The 19341-nt window shown below is 48.4% G+C and overlaps 1 protein-coding gene and 1 pseudogene across 2 annotated transcripts; one reads left to right on the top strand and one right to left on the bottom strand.

Moving 5' to 3' along the window:
• Positions 1-307: 307 nt before the first annotated feature.
• LOC136549194 (uncharacterized) lies at positions 308-1346 on the bottom strand. Of its 2 annotated transcripts, XM_066540468.1 has the most exons (3): positions 1037-1346; positions 501-763; positions 308-412 (listed from the first exon to the last, which is right to left on the bottom strand). In XM_066540468.1, exons 1-3 carry the CDS (start codon positions 1265-1267, stop codon positions 409-411), a joined length of 498 nt encoding a protein of 165 aa, XP_066396565.1. In that variant the 5' UTR covers positions 1268-1346; the 3' UTR covers positions 308-408. The 2 variants fall into 2 exon arrangements, with proteins under 2 accessions (XP_066396565.1, XP_066396560.1); XM_066540463.1 differs by having other exon boundaries at positions 308-763.
• Positions 1347-4626: 3280 nt separating this feature from the next.
• Positions 4627-6948, top strand: LOC136549175 (proline-rich receptor-like protein kinase PERK5; annotated as a pseudogene).
• The last annotated feature ends 12393 nt before the right edge of the window (positions 6949-19341 follow it).

The following is a 19341-nucleotide window of genomic DNA, read 5'->3' as shown; positions in this document are numbered from 1 at the left end:
CCTTGCAAGGCGAGGAAGCAGTATACGTAGGTGCATTCAGAAATTTTCATCCCGGCCCTACTAAAGTTGCAGGACTCTCTCGTATGTATTTTGAACGAAACAGTGTCATTAATTGACATTTAAAGTGTGTGAATCATTTCGGACATCACTACTGGCCTATTCACGTTTATTTCCAGTAGTGCATGGCACTCCCTGCCCCCGTTCTTCTTCTTCTAAAGAAAGTACTCCGTACACTAGACGAGAGAGTTAGAGATCGAGAGGTGCATGTATCATGCCTCTCCCTGATAGCCTGCTCTGAAGAAATAAATACACAACGAGAGGATTGCATTGCAGTTGGATGAGATATTGCACATCAGCACATGGCAAGACGTCGACGTGTCACGGTGTCAGCGGTAGCATTTGCTTCACTTAACTAGACGATGAAAACCAGCTGTCATTAACGCCGCAAACCAAATAGTGCCAAACTAGCTACGACTAAAGGTTCATATATAAACACCCACAGCATGACGCGGAAGAGCCGGTAGTGGGACCAGATGTCGTCGTCGGCAGTAGTGCCGTGGCAGGCGACGAGCATCTGGAGGACGTCGGTGGAGTGGTCGGCGGTGAACCATCCCAGAATGTAGGCGAAGACGGCGACCAGCCGCGCCGGCACGAGAAGGCCCATGGTGGCCGCGAGCACCTGCGTGGAGGCGGCCAGAAGCAGACCCTGCGACGCGGTGCGCAGGCCCGCCATCTCAGCAAGGGTCGTCGGCACGCAGGCCCCCTGCAGTAGTGGCACAGTCGCAGCAAATAAACATGCATGGTTAGGTCAGTTACACGCCGTCTGTCCTTGGTCGATTCGAGAAGAAATGAGGTTAGAAGCTTTTCACCGGCCCCCAAGAACGGAAGCTAGCCCAAGAACGGCGGTTTAGAATGCAGAAATTTCACACATACGAAATGGATCAAGAAGAACATTATTGCCGTGCTCTACGTGGGGATCCCAAAGGCGAATGAAGGAGTAGTGTAGCAGTAGCAGTTGACAAGCGAGCGAACGTACCAGCTCCAGCAGCCGGGAGTCGGCCGCGGGGAGGGTCATGGCAAACAACGCCAGCCCCGCCGCGGCGCATCCCAGGGCGAAGAGTGCCGCCGCCCACGACACACGACGCGTTGCCCCTGCGCCTGCTGTCCCCGCCCACCCCACGGTCGCGCGCGCGATCTCCTGTCTCCACGACGGCCGTGCTGCTGCCGCCGCCGCCGCCTCGACGTCGATGGGCGGAACGGGATCCATCCCGGTCTTCTACACTCGTGTGAACTGTATGTGGAACTAGCAGCTAGCACACTGCGTCTCGTCTGCCAGTGGCCAGTGCCAGGGATGGATGGCCGAGCATGTATATATGGCGCGTAAGTGGCTAAGTGCAACGCGGCCGCGCGCGAAGTGCTGCAGTGCTAACCGACGATGTGGACCGCGCGAAGCCGCGGGCAAGAGAGAGGACCCACGCACGCGACGAGGCCAGCTAGCAACGACAATACGGCAGCATCCAACCGGCCCGATCGGGAGAGGCAGCAGGGCGCAGCGCGGCGGGGCCGGGGACGCGGGGACCCCTCGCCGTCCGAGCTCAAACGGGCAATGGCTTCCCTTTCATCTATCGCGTCCTGAGAATTGCTTCGCGTCGAAGTTCCACCAGCCATGTGCGTGCGTTGCCTTGCACCTGCGGCAGCAATCGCGTAGTTGAGTAGATGCGCCGAAGTTCCACCAGCCATGTGTGTATTGAGTAACCTCGCTGCAATCTACTAGTACTACGATTCTATCCTACACTAGTATACACTGCTGCTCGAGAGTCAAGGCAAGTTTAGAAGTTTAGATGCCACACGCTCAGAACTGTTACGCAGGAACAGAGCGCATTGGACGACGCCGAGACGGCACCGCTCCTCATGTGCGCGTGAAACACCGCCGCGACGGCAAACGCACAGCGCAGCAACCCGGCTCTCACGAGTCACGACGGCGTGAAACGGAGAATGGATGTGTTGTCATGCTGGATCCACTGGCTGGGAATGGTCACCGCCCGTTCGAATTTTTTACTATTTGGTCTTTTTTTCAAAAATTTCTCTCAAATAGATCCCTGGCGGAAAGAATTCTGGAAATAGACCCTTGGCTCGGCGCCAGAGTGACTGGCGCCGAGCTCGGCGCCACGGTCACTGGCGCCGAGGTCCTAGGCACGGGGAAATAGCCTGCCAGGGGCTCGGCGCCAGAGTGACTGGCGCCGAGCTCGGCACCATAGTTAATGGCGCCGAAACACCTGCATTTAACCCAGCCTGCACTTCTTCCCCGAGCGTTCTTTCTCTTATCTCTCCTCCGTCTCGGATTTTTTTCTCACCACTTCACCCTACCTCACAATCACCGGCAACTTAGAATTTTGGCTAAGTCCCTAAATTTACCGTAAGATGGATATATAAAATTTTGGCTAAGTCCCTAAATTTACCAAATGTATGGTTAGCAAGCAGAACAGAAGGGTCGATTGGGTCGATTGATGCGCGAGCAAAACAGAAGGGTTGACCTTGCCCTTTGGAGGCCTACGTTTGGTGAGGCCGATGGTTGGCAAGCACATCAAACACCCTAAATTTAAGCCATTTTTACATATGTCTATCCCACAAATTTCAGCATGTCTATCTTATGATAAATTTAAAGACTTAGTCAAATTCTAAGTTGCCCATCTTATGGTAAATTTAGGGACTTAGCCAAAATTTTATATATCCATCTCACGGTAAAACTAGGGTGTTAGGTTAAATTTAGAGGTCGGCGCTATGACTCATGGCACCGAGACGTTACCTCGGCTTCCTGCAATCCCGCAACAGGCTAGGCAGCGGGCATGCACTACCTCCGGTAGCATTGTCTCTATGCTCTGAATAGTCTCCCGGTACCCGCAGACGAACATGTCATGTCTCCATCACTAGTGGAATGAAACCGATCGAGCTGCATGCATGCTTCTCTGATCTCATGAATCGTGATGCGTGGGGTGGGGTTCTGACCGAACCTCGGCGTTGAGTCGGGCCGCGCCGAGTCTGGTGGCTCGGCGTTAAGTGACCCCGCGCCGAGCTATTGGGCCACGAAGCGTTGTTAGGCCGCCTGGGCCGCACGCCGGATGGTGCCAATAGCTCGGCGTGACTCCCCACAGCGCCAAATTTAGGCCTGTGGCATTGGCTGACACGACGCCGACGTAGTGGGCCCCATGTGCCACCGTGTCGTCGTCGACCGGGGTCGTCCGTGACGTGGCAAGACCTCGGCGTCGTGTCAGTTGACGCCGACCCTCATACCTTGGCGTCATGTTCTAAGACGCCTAAAAATAGTCTATTTTCAGTAAACGTTTTGGCATAGGTCTTTTTGTAAAAAATGTTTTCAAAAGGAATCAAAATACAAAAATTTCACGCGTTTTGACGCCTTTTCTCATCAGCTTGGTTCCTCGTGCCTATGATCTCAGCTCTGCCGGCACTTGCATTGCAGGGGTTCATCACGCCGACGGGAGAAGGAGGTGCGCCATTCTAATCCAACCCCGGCCGACGTGGGGTGGATCCTCCTCCCCAGGAGAGAACTACATCCCCGTTAAGGCGTTAAACATCAATCATGGCCACGCCGTAGACGGATGTGAAATTTTCGTATTTTGGTCTCTTTTGAAAATAATATTTAGAAAAATATCAACGCCAAAACATTTTCTGAAAATAGATCATTTTTAGGCGTCTTAGCACATGACGCCGAGATATGAGGCTCGGCGTCGTGTCACTCGACGCCGAGGTATTGCCACGTCACGGACGACCGGGATCGTCGTCGACACGTTGGCGCGTGGGTCCGAGACGTCGGCGTCGTGTCAGCCGACGCCAAGTCCCCAACCTCGGCACGGTTGGACTGCGCGCCGAGCTCTGGCCCCATCCGGAGCGCGGCCCAAGCGGCCCAACAAAGCACAGTGGCCCAGCATCTCGGCGTTGGGTCACTTAACGCCGAGCCTCCAGACCTCGGCGTGACCCGACTCAACGCCGAGGTCTGGTCTGGAGGCTCAGCGTTAAGTGACCCAACGCCGAGCTTCTGGGCCACCGTGCTTTGTTGGGCCGCCTGGGCCGCGCTCTGGATGGGGCCAGAGCTCGGCGCGCAGTCCAAACACGCCGAGGTTGGGGACTTGGCGTCGGCTGACACGACGCCGACGTCTCGGACCCACGCGCCAACGTGTCGACGACGACCCCGGTCGTCCGTGACGTGGCAATACCTCGGCGTCAAGTGACACGACGCCGAGTCTCATATCTCGGCGTCATGTGCTAAGACGTCTAAAAATGGTCTATTTTCAGAAAATATTTTGGCGTTGATATTTTTCTAAAAATTATTTTCAAAAGAGACCAAAATACGAAAATTTCACGTAGACGGATTGGGATTGTTCGCTCCAGCTGATGACGACACGTCGTCGCCGCCTCCTTCCAACTCGTCGCCCAACCCCTCCGGCTCGGGCTCGGGCTCGGCGCCGCCGTCGCCGTTGCCACCCACACCGTCGGTGTCGCCGCCACCGGCGCCGCAGAATAGCAGCGCGTTCCCACCCCCGGCGCCTGCGGCCAGAGGCTCGCCGCCGGCAGCGCCGTCAATGGACTCCCCGTCACAACCGGCTCCGAAGCGCAGCGGTGGTGACTCCGACAAGAGTAGCCGCAGCAAGAGCGGAAGCAGCAGCAGCAACGGGTCAGCGCAGGTGGGTGTCATCCTGGCCGGCGTGTTGATCGGGGTCCTGGCCTTCGGCCTGCTGATGTGCATCGCCGCGTGCGTGTGCTGCGCCAAGAAGAAGAGGAGGAAGAAGCCCCCGCACATGAACATGCCGTACTACACCGACGAGCACGGTACACGCTGCATGCTGACGACATACAAATGAAGAGAGAGAGTGCGGACTAACAACTGACATGGCGCGCCGCGGCGTGCGTGCGTGCAGGGAACGTCTTCTACGCGAACAGCATGCCCAAGTGGCAGAGCAGCGCGATGGACCACGGCTGGCACGCGCCGTACTTGCCGGCGAGCGGGGACATGAGCGGTTCGCACGGGCAGATGCCGCCGTCGCCGGGCATGCCGTCGCTGGGGTTCTTCAAGAGCTCGTTCTCGTACGAGGAGCTGGCGGCGGCGACGGGCGGCTTCTCGTCGGCGAACGTGCTGGGGCAGGGCGGGTTCGGGTACGTGTACAGGGGCGTGCTCGCGGGCAGCGGCAAGGAGGTGGCCGTGAAGCAGCTCAAGGCCGGGAGCGGGCAGGGCGAGCGCGAGTTCCAGGCCGAGGTGGAGATCATCAGCCGAGTCCGCCACCGCCACCTCGTCGGCTACTGCATCGCCGGCTCCTCCCAGGGCCTGCTTGTCTACGAGTTCGTGCCCAACAATACCCTCGAGCACCACCTCCACGGTCAGTACGCGGCGCGTTGCGCTCGCTCTGAGTTTTTCCGTCCTGGACATTCTGATTGCTGGTTGTGATGCATGCGTATGCGTGGTGGGTGCAGGGAAGGGCGTGCCGTTGATGGAGTGGCCGAGGAGGCTCGCCATCGCCCTCGGCTCCGCCAAGGCCTGGCTTACCTGCACGAAGATTGTAAGTTCCAAATCGATTAGTTCCTTCTGTTGCTTGACGATTTCTTGCGAGGTATCCCATGTTCATCTTTGACGGTTTTCCTTGCTAATGACAATGTGCATGGTGAAACACAAATTAAGGTCACCCCAGGATCATCCACCATGATATCAAGGCGGTCAACATCTTTTGGACGAAAATTTCGAGGCTAAGGTACGCGTTTGACGGAACAAACAAAAAAAGATCGACCGGATCACCGGAGTGAATTTGTAACTCGTTCGCACTGTTACGTCCCAGGTTGCGGATTTCGGACTAGCCAAGCTGACCACAGACACCAACACGCACGTCTCCACGAGCGTCATGGGAACTTTCGGGTAAGCACCATGCCGCGGCAACGTCAAGCGTGCATTCGGCGACACGAAGCATGCAGATCGCAGGTATTTGGCCCCGGAGTACGCGTCGAGCGGCAAGCTCACCGACAAGTCGGACGTGTTCTCCTTCGGCGTCATGCTCCTGGAGCTCATCACCGGCAAGAGGCCGGTTGATCCCACGAACTACATGGAGGACAGCCTGGTTGACTGGGTACGCTGGCCTCCCTCTGTGTGTTGTGTTGCCTTGCACTGCAGCTGGCCCTCCATTGGCGCATGCATGCAAGCGTTCGCACGCTGGATTCTCACACGTTTGCGGCGGTGGTGCGTAGGCGAGGCCCCTCTTGGCGCGCGCCTTCCGAAGAAGGCAACTTCGACGAGCTGCTGGACCCGCGGCTGGAGAACAGGATCAACCGGCTGGAGCTGGAGCGGATGTGTGCCTCCGCCGCCGCTGCCGGCCGCCACTCAGCCAAGCGACGACCCAAGATGAAACAGGTGAATTTCAGCTTCGGCTTCGGCTTCCTGAATTTTGCGTTCGAGACCACCTCGCCTGCGAAATGACGCAAGGCATTCGAGATTACCACGAACTGTTTCGCCGTCTGTCCCCCGTTTCTGCAGATCGTTCGTGCTCTGGAAGGGGACGCGTCGCTGGACGACCTGAACGAGGGGGTGAAGCCAGGGCAGAGCATGATGTTCAGCTCTGGCTCGGAGTACGACTCGGGCGGCAACTACGCGTCGAACATCAAAAGGTTCAGGAAGGTGGCCTTTGAGAGCAGCGAGTACAGCAACGAGTATAGCGGGACAAGCGAATACGGCGCACTCCGAGGATGCGGCGTCCCGGCGGCAGCAACATCGCTGATCGTTTCGAGGGGCGCCTGAGACCTCGTCAAGATGCGTGTGTGAATGTGTGTGATGTACAAATGTACAATATACCGAGGGATCGGTTGTCGGATACTACGAGAGATACCCAACGCTCGTGACAGCTTTAGTACTTGTAATGATCGTCATACTGTCATGTAATGTACGTATCTGTGCGTTTCCATGCGCGTAACGTGTTGCTGCTTGCCTGAATTTTGGCGAATTTTGCTGCTACTCCCTCCGTCCCATAAACAATGACATTCTCACTTTCCGACGAGTTAAACATTTTTTTACTTTGACTAATTATATATAAAGAATACTAATATTTATAATACATAATTAGTATCATTGGATAAATTGCTGAATTTATTTTTATAATAAATTTATTTAGTGATACATATGTTGCTAATATTTTTTCTAAAACTAATCAAACTTGAAAAAGTTTTATCAGCATGTCGTTCTTTTTCGGACAGAGAGAGTAGTTGCGATAAGCAGGCCATCTCATCGAAAGACGCCGAGGAATTAGGAACTTGTACCAAGTTCTCCCGGAGTCGGAGTAACTTTCTAACTCCATTTTATTACTCTTATAAGTCATTCGAACGACTTATAATTTGGATATAATTTGAAATTAGTAAACATTCATTCATCGTTGTGGTATCGATAATGCCTAGACCTCTATCCTTTGGCTTGCTCACATACTTCCATTTGGCCTAAACTTGTTTTCTACCCTGCATAAAAATTTTGCCCGGAGCTATCCATCTTGGAGTGAGCTCCAATAGGCGGAAGGTGGAAACCCAAACCAAAAATAGGCAAGCTGGTTAAGCAAGAATTGGTAAGAATCTTACTCAAAGCTCCCATCCGGCAGCAAGAAGGACAATTCCCAGTCGTACAATATGCCGATGACACGCTGATGTTTCTTCAAGCGGATGCCTGCCAGCTATTTTGCCTGAAAGCGCTCCTAAACAGTTTTGCCGAGAGTACTGGACTCAAAGTGAACTACAACAAGTCGCATATGATCCCGATCAATGTTGACATGGCAAAGATGCAACACCTGGCAAGCACATTCGGGTGCTCCATTGGCAGCATGCCTTTCACCTACCTCGGACTTCGGGGCATTTACATATTTACCATTATTACGGATGACATCTTACACTGTGTCACTGACACGTGAGTCACTGACATGGTATTTTTTATACCACTCACATCATAATGATGGTAAATATGTAAATAATCCTCGGACTTCCAATGGGTACGACAAAGCCGCGTATGGAGGACCTCACACCATTGATGGACAGAATTGAACGGAGATTATCGGCATGTTCCTCGTTACTCTCTTATACTGGCAGGCTTGAGATGATCGATTCAGCTACCACTCCCACGGTAACATACTCGCTCTGCACTTCGAAGCTGCCGATAGGGGTGATCGACAACATCGACAGAGCCCGCAAGCAATGCCTTTGGAGGGGCAACAGTAACAACACAAGAGGTGGCAGTCTTGTTGCATGGCCTCGATGCATCACCCCCAAAAACAAAGGTGGACCTGGAATCTTAAATTTGCGTCTCCAAAATGATGCATTGCTTCTCAAACACCTACACAAGTTCTACAACAGAGAAAACATCCCGTGGGTCAATTTAGTTTGGAGCAAATATTACACAAATAAAGTGCCACATGCAGCAAGAGAGGTTGGGTCCTTTTGGTGGAAGGATATACTAAGGCTCAACTCTCTCTATCGAAGCATAGCATCGTGCAGTTTAGGCGATGGGTCGACGGTGCTCTTCTGGGACGATAAATGGTCACATGTTATTCTTGCTGAAACCTTCCCACACCTTCTGCAGTTCTCCAGAAATGACAGAATTTCAGTTCAGGGCGTCATGCAAGCCAAGGATTTGGATTCGCTATTTATGCTACCTCTCACACAGGAAGCTTTTACTGAGCTTGAAAGCCTCCAAGATCTGCTCCAGACTATCAGCTTTGATGAATCCGTCAAAGACAAATGGACTCTAACGTGGGGCTCCAACACCTACTCCTCTAGTAGGCTATACAAGCTAGCTTTGCAAGGCCTGGACACACCCTATTTTTGCATGGGTATGGAAGTCACGGTGCATGAACAGAATTAAATTCTTTGCTTGGCTCATCCTAGTGGACAGACTAAACACCAAGTCAATGCTCAAGAGGAGAAACATGCTAGCAGAAGAGGAGGTAAATTGTGTTATGTGTAACCCTGGAGAAGAGGAAGACATTGACCATCTTTTCTTCAGCTGCCCGTTCGCACAACAATGCTAGCAAAAATTAAACGTGACCTGGGATAACACGCAGAATCTGGCCACAAGAGTATCTGCTGCCAGAAGTCAGTACCCTGGGCCCTTTTTCATGGAAATAAGTCTGATTGCATCTTGGGAAATTTGGAAGCTCAGAAAGTGTTTGACAATGTGAGTCCGAGCTGTGCAACTTGGTTCAGCAATTTTAAAAATCAATGCCGTCTGCAGTACGAGAGGTTTAAGGTGGATGATAGGTCCTCCTTTTGTGTTTGGCTTGATGCTTTTAGTTAAGGTCAATTTTTACCTTGTGTGTACCTTCTTTCACCCATTGTAAGTATTTCCCTCTTTATATAATGAAAAATGAAGTGATGTGGGATCTCCCCCACAGTTTTTGCCTTAAAAAAAAGAATCGGTAAGAATCAATTTACCCTCAGATGTGGTGCTGTTGCCCTTCCAAGGATCAAGTCCCTTGATCGTCTTGCTCTGAATCCCAGCAAAAGCGGTGATACATAATTTGTGGCCAGATGTTAAAATAATGTTCAGGTACTTCATACGCAAAGTTCCCAAGTACCAATTTAACAAGTTTGCCATTCTTTCTCTCACCCTGAGAAACACCATAAACATAGGCTTCACTCTTATGACATCTAATTTAGAGATCAGACAGCCATTCAAAATAGTAGAATATGAATTTAAGATTTAAGATGGACTTATCACCGTCATCCGCCATGATGATAGTATCATCAACGTACTAAACATTAGAAATCCAACCATATATCAAATCAAGAAGAATCCCATTGATGTAGGGGCACAGATACGTACAAATACTAAAGCTGTATGACGATATAACGCACAGATATATCGTCATACGCACAGATATGTATCTGTACGCACAGATACCCAACCTTATCTAACGGACAGCTGAATACATCAGTCCAAATTAAAGAGCAAGTGAACAATGCTGAAAGAGGATCTTGCCTTTTAGTAGCCCTATAGAAGTAGGGGGAGCCTTTGCCCATTCATATTTGCACTGTTGCACAGAGACCAAAGTAGCTTGCTATCACATAGAAATCACCATGGATGGTAGCTTCACCTAGGCACCAACTACACAATATACTTTGCTAGATGGACTCCAAAGCACACAAACACAAGCTCAACACAAGCAAAAACTCGATCTACGCTTAGCCCCTATGGATTTGGATTTCTGAGTGACTAGGGTGCACTGATGGACAGTCCGCCTGATGATCCACCAAAGCGAATCTGGCCAACTGAGGTACTAGTCCCATGGTTTCTGAGTGACTCGTGGAATCAGCCTCTGAGTGGTTTCCATAGACAATCTACAAATACAACATTTAGTTGGTTTTACTCTAAAATCGTTGCCTGATTCCACGAGCAGTAATTTCATTTTAGGATTGGATATCTTTGGAGTCCGTCAGGAGCACAATCTAAACGTGTGTAAGTGATATATTGGTATGTTTTGGGACTGTGCCTATCCACCTTGAGGCTGGGGTACTAGTCCCATGGTCCCACCTCCTAACATAAATCTGGGCTTTCATCACAGAAAGAAAAATAAAAATGGAGGTCCAATATCTTAAAAAAGTATACTCTCTCCTTTTTTTATAAAAAATGTTATTTTGAGATTCGTACTCGTTAAATTTTCTTAAGCTTGATTATGTTTATAGAAAATACTATCAACATTTGTATCTCCAAATAAGTTTATTATGAAAATATATTTCATGGTTTACCTTTATGTAATGATGCTAATTATATATTTGAAAATATTCAATTTATAAGAATGATATTTTTTCGGTAATGTTGGGAAGCATACGTCCGTTCGCCCGGACTCTTTCCTTGGTGGGCCTCGATGCCCGTTCGAACGGTCCAACAATCTCACCTAACTTGCGTTGCTAAAGAAGTAATACTCTCCCCTCTCCCGTCTTCGTTCTCGAACCCATCCACCACAACTGCGCCCGTACCGTCGCGGCGTGCTCCCTCATCGCCGTGACCGCACCACCACGGCGTGCTCCCTCATTGCCGCGCTGAAAGCTCTAGTTTGGTTTTGGTGAATTGATGAAACGCTAAGTGCTAACCTAGTGTATCAAAATGATCATGAGATAGGTAGCACATTCCAAGTGATGAAGCAAATGAAGATCATGACATGATGATGGTGATGCCATGGTGATGATCAAGTGCTTGGACTTAAAAAAGAAGTAAAAGAAAAGCAAAAGGCTCAAGGCAAAGGTATAAGTGGTAATAGCCTTTTTGTTTCGGTGATCAAGACACTTAGCGAGTGTGATCATATTTAGGTTCGATAGCCATACTATTAAGAGGGGTGAAACTCGTATTGAAATGCATTTATCAAAGTGCCACTACATGCTCTAACTCATTGCATATGCATTTAGGATCTAGTGGAGTGCTAACACCCTTGAAAAATATTTTTGTGAAAATATGCTAACACATATGCACAAGGTGATACACTTGGTGGTTGGAACATTTAAGCAAGGGTTAGAAATTTTACCGGCGGAGTGTCCGTCCGTAGAGTGCGGACAGTCCGCCGGTGCCACCGGCGCCCTGTACAGAAAAGACAGGGTTTCACAGAATTGACCGAACGCTGGCCTCAACTGGACCGACGCGTCCGGTCAGTGGAAGCAGTGAAGATGCTGGTGTCGGTCTTCGACCGGACGCTGATGCTGACGGGGTGCGTCCGGTCCTGCTGACGTGGCAGTGCACAGAGGAGACAGTGAGTGACCGGACGCGTCCAGTCGCGAGTGGAGGCTTACTAGAAATGACCGGACGCTGAGGTCCTATGTCCGGTCATGATCAAACTGACGTGTCCGGTCGCAGCTGGAACCTTACTAGAAGTGACCGGACGCTGGGGTCCTATGTCTGGTCGTGGCACTGTGCTGCGTCCGGTCATTACTTGACCGTTGGGATCGGGCGCTCAGTATTTGAAGAGAGGGATGACGTGGCAGCCATCCGTTGACCGAACGCTGGCGGGATACGTCCGGTCGATCTGACTGGAGCGTCCGGTCACCCCGAGTTGTGCCCAGTGAAGGGGTACAACGGCTCTATTTCGTGGAGGCTTCTATTTATGTTCCATGGTCGGCTCAAGCTCACCCCCTTGGTCATTTGCATTGACATAGCAATCTTGCGAGCTTAGTCAAAGCCCTCTCACTCATCTTCATCATTGATTCATCATCTTTGTGAGATTGGGAGTGAATCCAAGTGTATTGCTTGAGTGTTTGCATCTCGAGGCATTTGATGTTCGTGTTTTACTGTGGGGTTCGCTTGTTACTCTTGGTGGTTGCCGCCACTGTAACACCCCTAGTGTTACGAGCTTGTTTAGCATCGCGATTTAGGCCTAAGAAAATTTTCGAAACGAGTTTTTCGGGTTTTTAATTTAAAATGTACTTGAGGCGATAAGCGAATCCTGTATGACTTAGTTTTTTGGACTCAAATAAACGCTCAAGTTAAATTACGCCGTGCGTAGAAATATTTAGGAATGTCCGATAACAATTATAGCGAACGGTTTGTTCTTTTGGATTAAGCATGAAAATCAACTTTTATAAATAAAATAAAATCCATTAATAAATAGAACGATATATATATACTCACGGGTTTATTTTGTTAAGCACGAACTGACGAGAAAGAGAGCGCAGCAGCTTCGTTTATTTCTCCGGTGTACAGCATACTCGCCTGACATTACTATTGATCACTGCCTCGTTCTCATCGTGGCTCTGCATTTCTCTGCATTGCAAAGTCTCCTCATCCATCCGCATCCATGCTCTCTGGCCTTTGCTTTTGCTTCTCTCTCTGGCTTGATTGCTTCTGTCTATATTTACCAAGCCGCTCCTTGTTTTCCCTCCCTCAGCTGGCCTTGCCGCATACTGCTCTCTCTCTCTCTCTCACTCTACTACTGCCTGTGTCCTTGCCACAATGCATGTCTGTTGTCTCGTGCGCCATTAAGCCGAGGCCGAGCCACGACTGCCGCTTGTTCCCCTGCCTCCGAGCTCAAGTTCGGCCACCGCTGTTTCCACTGCTCTGCTTAGCCCACGCAGCACGCGCACAACGACAACCGACCATAACAACAACATCGCACATGCTACGCATTAATCTCACTCACAAGCTCGGCCCGCTAAGCACGCCGCTTGCTCGTTGCTCTGCAAACACAACTCAGGCACCCTTTCCACACGAACACGGTAGATGAGCATTGTAGCAGCGCAGAAGATACGGTAGGTCTTGACTAGGATAATTAAATCAACGGAGTGCGTGCTACTTGGGATGCAGGATGATTGATGGACACCGTCTTGATGAGTCGATTGAGATGGACGGGTGAAAGCAACATGCCACTGTCTATTTGTGAGACGACGACTCAACTGTGGCCACTAATGATCATATGCATGATTCTGTGCAAACACACCCTGTTGGAACTTAGACCCTCCATTAATTTAATATACAAAATATCTTAGGATTTGTGTCTTAATTAATGTTTTTAATCCAAATAAATTTATAGAAAAGACCGCTAACTTTTATAACATCAAACTAATATCTTTAGATGTGCCACGAAATAGTGCTAGTGTACTATAGCGGTTGAGCAACTTTGAGCTTGGCTTCCCAGCAGGCCAGCAGCACACCATTTTCCCAACGAGCACGCATCAACAAGGAGTAGTAGGCAGTGCATGATGCTGCACATTGAATTGGGCATGTAGTACACGTGCCGAGGCATGCATTTACTCGTTGGTCCAGACCAAACCGACCACCACCCCACTCTACTCTCGCCATAACTCTGGTGTACTACTAACATGTACTCTATGCAGTAGTATAGAGTAGAGCACTCTATGTTGCACTTGCACTGCAATGGCTCCTTGGCTCTCCCATTCAAAGCATACACAGATAGGATTTTAGTACTACGCTGCTTGCTATCCTAGCCCATATGCATGCATAGGACCACCTGGCCACCCTGTTAGGGAGGCATGCCACCATGCATGCAGTGCATCACAGCCCGTGCACGCTGGGCATGCAAATAAATGTCATCCACGTGTGGCCCGTTCCTGCATCTGCATATACGCCGTCGTGAGCTCACTGTATGCATATGTTGTTGTGCATCGTCGGCCGCCCGATCGGCTCCGCTCTCAGTCTGACATAGCTGATCACTGATCGGAGAGCTAGCATTACTAGAGAGCCCATAGCATTATTACTCCATAATGGAAACTTTCCACACCCCGTGCCATGTCGTGTCGGAGGGTGAAGACTGACGACGACTGGACTGTAGACCCAATGGGGATAGCAGCAGCACAGGGCTATGCTATGACGGCAGCAGTTCTGTGTCTTCTGCCTTTAAAAAGGATACGCTGAGTAGCCGAGCCTCTGCTCTCCATAGCTCCAGCTATCTGAAAGCATCTAGGCTCCTAGTTGGGTTTCGGTGATTAATGACAATACAAGATTACTATGACTAACGTGTGTTTTGCAGAGGCAATTAAGTTAGGTCATGGTAATGGAGATCGATTGGGCAATGGAGATGGTCATGCCCCTACGATGGAAATCGTTTCGATTTTCAAAGGATGGACAACAAGGTTAAGGATGACTAGTTCTAAGTGTCGATTGGAGTTGTAGAGACACTTAGAGTAGTTTAGGACTTTGTTTTTCCTTTGGCCGTACTATTAAGGGGGGTATGGACGGGTAGCTTAACCTAGGTGAGTTTAGTGAGTTAGGTGTGGTGCACACTTATTAAAACTAGCGCTAGGTAGCTCCTACATATGCCTAAGATCCAATGGAGCAAACTTCATTCATGTATGATTGAGAGTTGGAAGTGAATGGAGGGTCAAATACTGACCGGACGCTAGCTTCGGTGTGACCAGACGCTGGCGCAGAGTCCGGTCAGTTCATTTGACTGAGGTGAAATCGTTCGGTGTGACCGGACGCTAGAAGGTCAAGTGACCGGACGCTGAGAGCCAGCGTCCGGTTGTTTCCAATAAGGTTCCAGAGAGGATAAATCGTGACCGGACGCATCTGGTCAGTGCTGACCGGACGCTGGCAGCGTCCAGTCACACTGTAAACCCTAGAGTTTAGGGTATACTGACCGGAGCGTCCAATCACCCCCGTAGAGGCATATAACGGTTCGTTTTTCAGTCAGTGTTATAAATACCACCTCCACTCGTGTGTGGGGGTACTTTTGCTCATTCCAACAGCTGAGAAACACCTTAGAGAGTGCCAAGAAGAGCAAGGTCCTAGTAAGGTGATTGAGATTTGAGAACCCAAAGAGAGACCTCATTAGTGAAGATCAAGAGTAGCAAAGTGTGCATCCACCTTCTCATTAGGCTTGTCGCGGTTAAGTGAGAGTTTGTGCTTGTTACTCTTGGTGATCGCCATCATCTAGATGGCTTGGTGGTGATTGGGAGTTCAGTGATCACCCGGCGGAGCTTGTGGGTGACCCAACTCAAGTTGTGAGCGGTTATGGGTGATTCACCGCGATGGAGTGTCGAAGAATCAACCCGTAGAGAGCACTTGATCCTTGCACGGATCAAGGGGGAGCTACACCCTTGCACGGGTGCTCCAATGAGGACTAGTGGGGAGTGGCGACTCTCCGATATCTCGGCAAAACATCGCCGTGTCCTTTCCTCTCTATTTACTTTGAGTATTTACTTTGTGTAATTCAATTCATGTCTTTACATTCTTAGAATTGCCATGCTAGAGTAGGATTGGAACTTAGGTTGCAAGTCTTTTGTACGGTAGAACAAATAGAAACACTCTTTAGGCACAATGGGTTAATTGGGCTAACCATAGGACTTAATTATTGAAAAAAAATTAGAATTAGCCCAATTCATCCCCCGCCCCTCTTGGGCATCTTGATCCTTTCAATTGGTATCGGAGCCTTGTGCTCACGTTTTTAGGCTTAACCGCCTAGAGCAAGATGTCTCACGGGGATGGACCTCCTCCTATCTTTGAGGGAGATGACTTTCCGTATTGGAAAATTCGTATGGAGGCGTATCTAGAGACTCTAGATGTTGGTATACTTAGAGCCGCCTCACAAGGCTTTCCAAAACCTCGGGATGCTACTAACCTACAAGGCGATGAGGTTAATTACAAGAAGTGGAATGTAAAGGCTCGAAACACCATCTTTAGAGGCCTTTACAAAGATATGTTTAATCGGATGAGGAACCACAAAGACGCCCATGCACTATGGTCGGATATTTGTGCGCTCCATGAGGGAACCAAGAGTGAGCGTGAGGAACGCTATCATCTTTTCATGAAAAAGCTCAACTCTTTTGAAATGCTTCCTAAGGAAAGTGCTAATAAAATGTATTCTCGTTTGAATGTTCTTGTAGAGGAAGTCAATGGGCTTGTACTCACTCAAATGCAACCATCCGATGTTGTAAGAAAGATCTTGAGTGTCCACCCCATTGACAAATATAGGCATATTATGACCATGCTACATCAAGGTGATCTTTCCGTTGCTATACCGACATAAATCTTGGGGAAGATCAATGCTCATGAAATGTACATGCATATCACGCCACAAGATGGCTCATCCTCTACCAAGAAGAAAGATAAGGACTTAGCATTCAAAGCTAGCCAAGAGAAGGGCAAGGCAAGACTTGAGTATGAGAGCTCAAGTGAAGATAAAGTTGATGATGAAAGCCTTGCCCTCATGGTGAAGAAGACCGCCAAGATGCTAAAGAAGCTCAACAAGAGTGGCATCAAGTTCGATGGCAAGAAGAAGTTCTTCACAAGCTCAAAAAGAAAGCCAATCTCTGAGATAGATTGCTACAATTGTGGCGAACTTGGTCATCTAGCTCACCAATGCACAAAGCCCAAGAAAGACAAGTTTAAGAACAAGAACAAGGGCAAGAAAGATGACTCAAGCAATGAAGATGAAGATGAGAAGAAAAAGAACAAGCCATACAAGAAGAGAGATGGCAAGAAGAAGGACTTCCACAAGAAGAAGAAGAGTGAAAAGGCTTATATCGTCGGTGATTGGCTCACGGACATTGATTCATCTAGTGGATCATCTGATGATGAAAGTGACAACGAGAAGGTGGCCGCCATTGCTATTGACTCATCGTCTTCACCACCACCACCGCCATCATCCTCTACACACCTATGCCTTATGGCCAAAGGTGAACGAAAGGTATCACATGATGATGATAGTAGTGGTGATGATCATGCTCATAATGATGATAGTGATAGTGATAGCGATGATGAATATGAGTCACCTACTTATGATGATCTCGCTAAACTACTAAAGAAATACACTAAGATCATCATAAAGACTAGATCTAAAAATGAAAAGCTTGAAATTAAGAATGATTCTCTTTTAGCTAAATGTGAGATAGCCGAAAAGGCTAGTGTTGAGCTTAGAGAAGCAAATGATGCTATGTCATCTAAACTCAAGGAGCTCAAATCTTCTAAGAAAGAGCTCAAAGATAAACATGATAAACTTGAGTGGGTGCACAAATAGCTCATCACTAGCCATAACAAGCTAAAAGATGAATACACTACTCTTAAGGTTAATCATGATACCCTTGTTATTGCTCAAGAATTTTTACCCGATGAGCCACATGATGCCACTAGTGATGTTGTTAAGATTGATATAGCTACATCATGTGATGATCTAATTGATGAGAGCATTGAGCAAGGATCTAGTGGCAAAGGCAAGCAAGTGGTTGAGTGCAATGACTATGATGAGTATGTTAAGCTCAAGCATAACAATGAAAAGCTAAAGAAAGAGTTTGAAGAGTTCAAAACCCACAGCACCATTGTGCTAGAAACTCTTGACCATGATGGCAACTTGATTCTTGAGAATGAGATGTAAAAGAAGAAAACAAGAAACTCAAGGAAGAAAGAAACAAGGTTGCACTCAAGGAAGATAAAAGTAGTGATGCACTCAAGGAAGAGAACAAGAAGCTCAAGTTGGAAAAAGAGCATCTCAAAATTGGATTGAGCAAGTTCACTAGAGGCAAATATCTTCAAAGTGAGCTCCTAATGAACACCATCATGAAGATGGATAGAAGTGGCATTGGGTACATGGCAAACAAAGAGAAGAAGGCTCAAGCTCAACAACAACAATCAAAGCCAAAGCCAAAAAGATGCTTTGAGTGTGGACAAGAAGGCCACTTTGCTCATGAGTGCCAAACTCCACCACCACAACCCTTGCCCAAGCATGCTAGACCCTTTGCCTTCAATGCTCACTACATGCTTAGAAAAGATTTTAGTGGAAAAATGAAAGTGATGTTCTTAGGTCCTCCCAACAAGAATATGCCTAAGAAAATTTGGGTGGCAAAGTCACTTGTTGAGAAGGTGAAGGGCTCTCAACAAGTTTGGGTTCCTAAAGCTTGATCTCTTGTGTGTAGGTGAACTACAAGACCGGTGGAAGTCATTGGGTTATTGATAGTGGTTGCACATAACATATGACCGGTGATCCTCATATGTTCACCTCACTAGATGAAGAAGTAGATGGACAAGAAAGAATCACATTTGGGGATAATTCAAAAGGCAAGGTTAAAGGATTGGGCAAAGTGGCAATATCAAATGATCATTCAATCTCCAATATGTTATATGTTGCTTCATTGAGCTTCAACTTGCTATCCGTTGGGCAATTGTGTGATCTTGGCTTTCAATGCTTGTTTACCGAGAAGGAAGTTGTTGTATCTAAGAAGGATGATGAATAAGTGATATTCAAAGGATTTAGATACAACAACTTATATCTAGTGGATTTCACCTCCAAAGATGCAAACTTGAAGATATGCCTATTCACTAAAACAACACTTAGGTGGTTATGGCATAGAAGACTTGCTCATGTTGGGATGAGCTCACTCAAGAAGCTTATGAAGAATAATTTGATGAGAGGGTTGAAGGATGTGAAGTTTGAGAAGGACAAGCTTTGTAGTGCATGTCAAGCCAGCAAGCAAGTTGCAAATACCCATCCAACAAAAGCTTTCATGTCAACCGTAAGAGTGCTAGAACTCCTTCACATGGACTTATTTGGACCAACAACATACAAGAGTTTGGGAGGAAATCTATATTGTCTTGTGATTGTTGATGATTATTCAAGGTATACATGGGTATTCTTCCTTCATGACAAATCCGAAGTTGCATCTTGCTTCAAGAAGTTTGCCAAGAGAGCACAAAATGAATTTGAAGTGAAGCTCAAGAAGATAAGAAGTGACAATGGGAAAGAGTTTGACAACACAAATATAGAAGCTTACTATGATGAAGTTGGAATCAAATATGAAGTCTACGCAACATATACTCCTCAACAAAATGGTGTAGTTGAGAGGAAGAATCGGACATTGATCACTCTTGCTAGAACAATG

This window comes from Miscanthus floridulus, chromosome 1, assembly GCF_019320115.1.
Source record: "Miscanthus floridulus cultivar M001 chromosome 1, ASM1932011v1, whole genome shotgun sequence".
NCBI classification, from domain to species: domain Eukaryota; kingdom Viridiplantae; phylum Streptophyta; class Magnoliopsida; order Poales; family Poaceae; genus Miscanthus; species Miscanthus floridulus.
This window is presented reverse-complemented; position numbering and strand designations above follow the sequence as displayed.

What these genes read in the sequence shown, in the direction of transcription:
- LOC136549194 (XM_066540463.1), bottom strand. Translation starts at nt 1,267, where the DNA reads ATGGATCCCGTTCCGCCCATCGACGTCGAGGCGGCGGCGGCGGCAGCA. An exon ending in ACTCCCGGCTGCTGGAGCTG is followed by an intron (nt 764 to 1,036) that starts GTACGTTCGCTC and finishes CCACTACTGCAG; the next exon opens with GGGGCCTGCGTGCCGACGAC.